Raw genomic sequence first — 8,783 nt, 5'->3', positions numbered from 1 at the left:
AAAGGAGGACATTTATATAAACTACAGATACCAGATTCTAGCTTTCGTTTTTCAGTCCTAGTAAACAAGTAAAACCCAAATTTTGTTGTCTGCTCCATTTTTCATACCAGGCCTATTTTCCGCAGCACGGAGACAAAGTCTGGAACGTGACCCTAACCTTAAAAAGATTGGGCGTCTGGAATTTACTGATGCGTCCATGTTTTCACAAATGCAAAAAAAAAAAAATGAAAAATCTAAATCTGAATCTCATATTACAAAAACAGGAATAAAAAAAATAAAATGTGACAGAAAAACATCGGCCGTTGCCTAAAATAAGGAACTCATGCACCAAAAGAGGATGAGCCGCTTGGTTGTATGTACCTCATGTTCTAGCCTAATTTTGGCCGACAACCAAAATATTAATTTGTTCTGCTGAGGTCACTGGATAAAGCAAACGGATTCTTTTCTTGTGTTATTATGGCCGGTTGGCAGCATTCTTCGGCCTCATATGAATTCAGTTCTTTATGTACCGGTGTAGTATTGTGACTTTTTACAGTTTACATTATATTCTGTTTTTACTCTTCATATTTTATTTATGAAACACATTTGCAATTGGAAGGAGAAGTGTGACTGCACTGTAGAGACTTGAGCAGCGCATGTATAAGGAGCTCAGGGTTGTGTCTGGACACAGCTCCAGTCGTCAACGAGTTAAGACAGAAAAGAAAAAACTGTTTGCAGAGCCTGGTGTTTTTCAGAGCGTCTTGTTTTTCACAGACTGGATTCCCGCCCACATTACGTCAGGGTTGGCCGAAGGACCCGCCTTATTTCATCACTGTCTTCGAGCTCTACTCATTGGCTAAGCATTTAGCTCTGAGTGCATTTAGATTAGTCAAGCCTCCCATGGGGGCGTGTATAGTTGACTTGGCCCCGCCCCGCTAGTTGTTTATGAAGCTGAGCACTGGGCAGTGTTCGGTGTCTGTGTGCTGCAGAGAGGGGTGTGAGGCGGTTGAGCTCCACTGTACGAGTCATAACAATAGAGAAGGAGCGGACATTGTTCTTTGCGTACCTGAGCGAGTCTCCTCCTGTGACAGTCTCTAGAGTTGTGCCTGTGTCACTGACCATAATAAGGATGAGGTTGTCACCACGGGCGGCTGTGCCGGTTCCAGAAATCATCTGCAGTCGCTGCAGCGGAGTGTGCAACAACAAAGTCAAGGTGAGAGTCGTGCGCCCGTCCTGGAGATGCTGCAGAGCTCTGCTGCCCCGCTGTTGTGCGTCTCCTCAGCGGTATATGCGATGTGCTGTAGGATCAGCGGGACGCTGTACAGGGTTTAGCAATGTATTGTGTTATACTGACATCTGTGGTGAACGATCGCTTTCTAGGAATCTGCCGATCGTCACTGGGATCGTTGTGTTCTCTGATTCTGCTGCCCGATCCTGCCTTTTGTGCTCTAGAAAAGCCTATTCTCCCACATCCCTGTTTAAACCTTACGCCCCCTTTATCGAGAAGTTCTTGTCATTCATTTGTTTTGGAAGGGATCATGTCGTGCGATGTCGCAGTGTTGCATCAACTGAGCACAAAGCCAGGATCGCTCTGGGGTTGGCTTATTTTGTCTATAGGCTGGCTATACGGGATCCGCTACTTTGCCTGTGTTGTAGAGGATTCTGTCTGGTCAGGAGGAAGCGCAGGTCATGTGTAGGCAGCATTGGTCTCGGGGTACTCACCGATGGACCCCGAGCTCTGTGTAGTGTTACAGGCATGGGCTCACATCTTGGCATGGAGTACATTCCCACTGCAAACTAGTGTCGGTGAAGTAACCGATTCCTTTACGTTGTAGCTCTCCTGGATCTTGTGTACAAGTCGTTTAACATATGTAGCAGAGCTGTACAGTGCTTTACCTGCAGCCCTGTGTACGATCATAGATCAGGATGGCAACAAGAGTTGTCTAAACCCCCCTGGCTCTGCTGCATCTGTATATGATCATGTATCTCCGTCTCGGCCCATGCACTTGTCATTCAATGATTTTAAGTGATGCATTGCCTCTGCAGTAACACAGGCCAACTGTTCGGAAACAAAGGACTGTTTACAGTCATCCAACATGCACTGCCTGCTTCTTCCTCCAGAGGAAAGCGCTGCGAATAGTCAGTCATTTGATTCTTTACTCCAATTATAACGTCTCTTAAGAAAAGGAAAATGTTTTCCTAATATCTGACATTGAATCCTGCATATTCTGTACATAAAACGTATGTGCAGGGCAATTGTTAAAAAGATAGGGCAACGATGCTAAGACTGGGTCCGTATTGTACAATGTCATTAAAGTATTCCATGCATAACTTTAGTAGTTCCTGCCGTATGAAGGCGCAGTCTTGTATTGAATGCCATCCAGTGGGTTATACAACCGCTATATAATCCCAGGAAAGCCACTTGCCAATTCTGCTATGCTGTGTAGTTGCAATTTTATAAAAAAATAAAATAATGAATAGATGTTAAATAAAAAGTGCATGCATAGCGTTTCCTCTGAGTTATTCCCTGTCCAATGATCTTACAATTTGGCAGCATCACAACCGTGAATAGACTATGAAGTGATCTCTTAACGTCTCTGCAAGGAAATAACTTGGCTTGTCCTTTCTTGCAGGAATTGGGAATCCGAATCCCCCGCCCTGTCGGTCAAGGGCCTAGCAGATTCATCCCGGAAGATGAGGTTGGTAGTTTGGATTTGTTTTAGCTTATTGAAAAAATGATAACTTGTTACAATTCACTCAAGTTGGTATATGTATATATCCATTCATACCAACTTATAGCACGTACGACGGTTGTCTGTCCAGGACTATGCAAGGCCTCCGCTGACAGCCCAATGTATTGTCTGTTCTGGATGAGGGTTCTTCTAAGTGCATAGATCAACTCTTTACCTTTTTGTGAACTCTACAGATTCTACAAGTTGGCACAGAGGATGCAAACATGCACACCGTGTTAGTTGATGCTTTTGCGGATATTGGTCGCCTGGATAATATCACCCTGGTCATGGTTTTTCACCCGCAGTATTTAGAAAGCTTTCTGAAAACTCAGCATTACTTGTTGCAGATGGATGGCCCCCTGCCTGCATGCTATCAGCACTACATCGGTATTATGGTAAGTATAGTCTTTGGCGGTGGATTGCTGCTCCTCTTACTTTACACCTACGTATATTATGTATACATTTTAGACCAGACAGTCAGAAAATTTGGCAAATTTATCAAAGTGGCACGTTCTGTATGATCTACTTGGTGCATCTTGCTAGGCACTTTTCTCTTCCTTATACCACTTTAGTTCGCTTAGTTTACACTTGTTTTGCGCCCACGTTTTTATTGCAGTGTCCTGTTTTAAGCCATGCCTACTTTGTTAGCCGCACCCTGTCACGCTAAACACTACCTTGTCCAGAGTGTCAAAAAAAGTCTAGAACCGTTAACAAATGTGGTGCATGGCCTATAAGCCAGAATTCTGACGCGTTTTGAATAGTAAATCTGCCCCTACGTACTGACTGACGTTTCTATCTGTTTCTGTCTTTCAGGCTGCAGCCAGGCATCAGTGCTCTTATCTTGTTAATCTACATGTCAATGACTTTATTCAGAGTGGAGGGGACCAGAAATGGCTAAATGGGCTTGAAAATGCACCACTGAAGCTGCGTAATCTAGGAGAGCTGAACAAGCTGCTGGCGCACAGACCTTGGCTCATCACAAAAGAACACATTGAGGTAAATGCTCATAGGCTACTTTATAGAAGGAAAGCACTACTGCTGTAAAATCTTTCCAGTGTTGTGGTCCTCTATTGGTGTAGACTGACTTTTTTATTTAATTTTTTTGCAGCAATTGCTAAAAACGGGAGAGCATAGTTGGTCTCTGGCGGAGCTGATCCATGCAGTCGTTCTTCTTGCTCATTATCACTCGTTGGCCTCCTTCACGTTTGGCTGTGGTATAAGTCCTGAGATCAATAGTGATGCTTTTCGCCCCCCATCTGTCAGTAACTACTGCATTTGTGACATAACAAATGGCAACCATGAAGTTGATGAGAGCCGCCAGATAGCAGGAGGCCTGGTAAGTTGGCTTGTAGCCAGTTTTGGAGTGTTTACAGCCAGAGCACTCCATAGTAGGCAAATGTTTGTGTAACAACTGCCATCTGCCTCATCCAGACATATAGCAGCTGCTGAATTCAAATGGCTACCAGGCAAATTCTAGTGGTTGCTTTCTAACCTTCGTTGGGTTGTCTGCTCTGGGTTAGTCTATGGATCATGGGTTAGTGTATGGAAATCCCATGTTGTACATTAGAGCAAAAAAGGCTTTTAGTATCCAGACCCAATGACTTTTCTTCCTGAATGTTGATGCCTCGTCATGTGGCTATGTAACACAAGGACGTTGGCTCCTTTAAAGATAAGCCCTACGAAAAACCTATTGAACTGAGTTAATGTGCTTATTCTACAAGAATCTTATAGCCATCCTAGAAGAATACTATATATATAATTTTTTATTTGTCTCCTGTAGGGCTCAGATTCTTCTTGTGAAGTTGAAGTTCTTATGGAGAAAATGAAACAGCTTCAAGAATGCAGAGATGAAGAAGAAGCTAGTCAGGAAGAAATGGCAACTCGTTTTGAAAGAGAGAAGATTGAGAGCATGCTTGCTTTTGCTACAGGTAAGACTTGTTAGATGGCCCACACCAATACACACGCCAGTGTCCGTACAATACGGGCAAGTAAAATGCTGATAGTCTTTCTGTGTAAAATAAAGACCTATAAGCATTGCCACATTAGATCACTGTCTTTCACGCTCCATAGAAGATGAAGACCCCCCTCCAGCCAGAGAGGTCTCAAAGCATTTTGAAGACACAAGTTATGGCTACAAAGACTTCTCTCGCCGCGGGATGCATGTTCCCACATTCCGAGTACAGGTCAGTCTTCTGTAATCTGCATAGCAGGGGTGTTTTTTTTTATTGATGACATTTAATACTGTACTCTATATATACACACTTTGACAAATGTGTGAACCTATCAGAATTTATGGATATTCAATCGGTGGATCAGTTTCAGTCCATTGGCCTCACTGGTTTAATAAAATTAAAAAAAATACCAATCAAACTGGTGTGAATATGATCTACCATGTTCACCTTTTTGACACCATTTCATTTTGAGGTCCAAACTTCTGTGCTTACTAATTTTGATAATATATCTATAGGGATCATAACTCTATACAGACTGACGTAGTCTTGATTTTCAATGGAGCTGTAGAAATTTTTATGTAGTAATCTCCCCCTAGTGGTGGCTGTTTATCACTGGCTGTGTGACAGGGAGCAGGGGATTTTGAGTTCTGTATTGGAAAAATGGAACTTATATAAAGATACATTATGAAAGTAATTGGGATAGGATTTTGGAACCCTTTATATAAAGGTGAACATACACCTTTGATCACATTAAAATAATTTTCCAACCACAGGTGGGCTTTGTGTAATTTTATAAAGACCACTTTTAGTGAAATGTTTTATGGAATGTTTAGCCAATAAGGACCATCCTGAAGTGGTGGAAGAAATGCATAGTCTGTCCATGTGAATAGTATAGCTCTATAGTCCTACCATTAATAGACTGATATTCTTTTGTTTTTCCTACATGGCCCTTGCAGGAAAACTAAAGTAAAAGCAGCTTAGGCCTCATGCCCGCTTTAGTTTTTTTTTCCTTCAGGGTGCTCTCCGTTTTTTTGACTGATGGCACCCTGACCCATTCATTTCTATCAGCCCATGTACGCTTCCGTTATTTTCACGGATCCGTTCTGTCAAAAGTAGAGCATGTCCTACATTTGTCAGTGATTCCGTGACCGTGGGGCCCATAGAAGTCAATGGGTCAGTGAAAAAAAACTGACAGCACACGGAAGCCTTCCGTGTGCAATCTGTTTTTGACGGATCCGTTGCCCTAGCAACAGCAGGGCGTGCCAATGTTCACAGACTGGGACATGTGACAAGTTCAAATGAAGTTCAATACCTTCCGTTTTTTTACGGAAACACGGAAGCACAACGTCCGTTTGAAACAAACATGGAATGGACACTGAGTACACACGGATACCATAACGGACACACGGATTCGTGAAAACAGTGATGGAAGTGTGCATGAGGCCTTATAGGCAGTGGGGGGGGGGGGGGGACCTCGGGTTTTCATCAAATTAACCTGTAACCCATATAAGTATGTGCTGCATGATGAACCGCCATTAAGCCATTATTTTTTTTTTTATATTTCCAGGATTTCAGCTGGGAAGACCACGGCTACTCCTTGGTTAATCGTCTCTATCCAGACGTTGGGCAGCTACTAGATGAGAAGTTTCATATTGCATATAACCTAACTTATAACACCATGGCGATGCACAGTGATGTAGATACCTCAACACTGCGACGGGCCATATGGAACTATGTGCATTGTATGTTTGGAATAAGGTGAGATATTTTCAGGCATATCCTGCACAGCAGTTGTGACTAATACTATAATAACAATGGAAATGAAGTGTTCATATTTTAGGATTTGGTTGTATACCGAAATCCAGTTTTATTACTTACAAATATAGACCGAAATCCCCATCCTGATGTGTATGATAAAAGCAGGAGCAACTTAATTGTCTATACTTTAGCTATTCTATGATTAAGAGGTTTCGGTCTCGTGGTGTCGTCAATCTTATATGTAACTTTTTCCTAATTTCACAGGTATGATGATTATGACTATGGAGAAATAAATCAGTTACTGGACCGCAGCTTTAAAGTTTACATTAAAAATGTTGTATGCAGTCCGGAGAAGACAACCAAAAGAATGTATGACAGCTTCTGGAGGCAGTTTAGGCATTCTGAGAAGGTGCGCTATGGTCCACTATATCTTAATAGTACAGTTATCAGTTGTTTTCTTATACGGGTCACTTTTTAGATCAGCCTCTCTAAAGATTGGTTTCTAGTATAAAAGAAATAACCGCCATGTATTTCTACACTAGTGTCCTGTGCTATGCTCACGTTATATAAGGTAGGCTCCAGTGGCCACTATGCTAAGGAGACTTCTACAACCATTACTTAATGTTACCAAATTATATTTCAGGCTCCCATCTAGTTCTAGGAAATGATATGTCACATATGACGGATGCTTTATAGTCTAGTCTCTAGGTCATCTTCAGCTTCCCTGTTCTTTAGCCTTGGACCCCCACCAATAAAATCTTTGCGTCTGACCTATCAGATGTGTTTTACAATTTAATGAATGGTCTGAGTTGCTTAACATTGTGCGTAGTGTGTTTCCAGATATGACCGTTCTAATTGACCTAATATACATTGAACCTAATACATTGTTAGGGTTCTGCTTTTTTTTAATTTTGTTCTTAGTCACAAGACAAATACTGATGAACTTGTCAATTACTTAGTTTGATTCCATATAGCAGGGGAAAATGGGTTCGTATTAAAAAAAAAAATAATGTTGCTGTAAACCTTCCATTTCTTCCTTGCTCTTGTCCTGTAGGTTCATGTTAATTTGCTTCTTATGGAAGCGAGGATGCAAGCTGAACTCCTTTATGCTCTGAGAGCAATCACCTGGTATATGACCTGACTGCTCGGCCTTCAATGACATCCCACAATGAATGTTCCACAGGGAAATCTGCTCTCTGGACTGCCGACTTCCCTTGCCTTTTTGGTAGCTACCTTTTATCAGAAGTCCATTGTGCCATAATTCCCATCATATCCGCTGGTTGGTTTCTACTGGGCTGACAGTTGAATGTTGTGACAAACATGCCGCCTTGCAATCCTGCAACTCATGAACATATACAAGTCTGGTCTTTTGGAATCCAGCAATGTTGCGTCGTTTTGCGGTGATGAACACTTTGGAAGTATTGAGGATGGGCTGGGAAACTCGTGCTTGGTTTTCCCACTGGAACTATAGTGGTGCTGCTCTTCTGTTGACAAGATGTGAGCGTTCCTATTAAGCTAAATAAACACATGGATACTGCTACAACCTGAGCCTTGGTTTCACATCATACAGACCGTGTGCATTCCCATACACTCGTGCATGTTTTTGCCATATACAGCAATTGTCAAATCTCCAAGTATACATTGCAGATTTACAGCTAGATCTAGGCTGTGTATTGCTGTACAAAAAGCTGTGAGATATAGCATTTTGAATTGTGTCTTCCTTAAAATGTGTGCGTGTATATACATAGTTGTCTTCATGCTATAAAAGGTCTGTTCGATATTCTATGACTACAGGGAATGTGGAATACCTCTTGGTTTTGGGGTGCACACTTTGGAATATCACACTGCTGTGTTCTCTGGCAGCAATCTGGGTAGGGGGATGCAGTAAGCCTTTCTGATCTAGTGATTTACTAGTCATTTGCTGCTGCTGGAAAACACCCGTGGTTTACAGTTTCAAACTTGATTCAGATGTTAAATGAAAAAATATCTGGTTTTGGAAAATGTACGGAAGAGTTTGTAATATGGAAGTATAAACTGGTAAATATCTTTTGAAGCTTTTTCAGTATTGAAATTTTCTAAATAAAGAAGAAAAAAATGTGTTTTTTTTGTTTTTTTTTGTATTCAAGAGTTTAAATGGTATCTAGTTTAGGAAAACCATTTTAAAACACTATCAGGGCACTTTGAGTAAGTAAAGGGGATTTCCTATAATCTCAATCAATTAGCCAGTGGAGAGTGACTATAAAGAGCATCTCTGCAGGACCCAGCATGCTTTATTTCTTATTGGGCACCATTTTAATGCTTTCTTCCTCCTGTGGTGGCACTCCTGGAGAATTGAAGACTTCTTCTGGTTTCCAATGTATTA

The 8,783-nt window shown here is 41.6% G+C and overlaps 1 protein-coding gene across 2 annotated transcripts; it reads left to right on the top strand.

Moving 5' to 3' along the window:
- The first annotated feature begins 935 nt into the window (after positions 1-935).
- SESN1 (sestrin 1) lies at positions 936-8,520 on the top strand. Of its 2 annotated transcripts, none has more exons than XM_075862252.1 (10): positions 936-1,192; positions 2,613-2,678; positions 2,906-3,106; positions 3,525-3,707; positions 3,820-4,047; positions 4,492-4,639; positions 4,782-4,894; positions 6,231-6,421; positions 6,686-6,830; positions 7,476-8,520. In XM_075862252.1, exons 1-10 carry the CDS (start codon positions 1,109-1,111, stop codon positions 7,560-7,562), a joined length of 1,446 nt encoding a protein of 481 aa, XP_075718367.1. In that variant the 5' UTR covers positions 936-1,108; the 3' UTR covers positions 7,563-8,520. The 2 variants fall into 2 exon arrangements, with proteins under 2 accessions (XP_075718367.1, XP_075718366.1); XM_075862251.1 differs by having other exon boundaries at positions 1,018-1,192; positions 4,785-4,894.
- Positions 8,521-8,783: the final 263 nt, after the last annotated feature.

The sequence above is a fragment of the Rhinoderma darwinii genome, chromosome 4 (assembly GCF_050947455.1).
Source record: "Rhinoderma darwinii isolate aRhiDar2 chromosome 4, aRhiDar2.hap1, whole genome shotgun sequence".
In the NCBI taxonomy this organism is placed as follows: Eukaryota; Metazoa; Chordata; class Amphibia; order Anura; family Rhinodermatidae; genus Rhinoderma; species Rhinoderma darwinii.
The sequence above is the reverse complement of the archived record's forward strand: the minus strand, read 5'-3'. Positions and strand labels throughout refer to the sequence as shown.

Excerpts from the sequence above, each read along its gene's own strand:
- SESN1 (XM_075862252.1), top strand. The coding sequence starts at position 1,109 with ATGAGGTTGTCACCACGGGCGGCTGTGCCGGTTCCAGAAATCATCTGC. Across the intron at positions 2,679-2,905 it reads GATTCATCCCGGAAGATGAG|ATTCTACAAGTTGGCACAGA; the intron begins GTTGGTAGTTTG and ends TGAACTCTACAG. Across the intron at positions 4,048-4,491 it reads GCCAGATAGCAGGAGGCCTG|GGCTCAGATTCTTCTTGTGA; the intron begins GTAAGTTGGCTT and ends TGTCTCCTGTAG.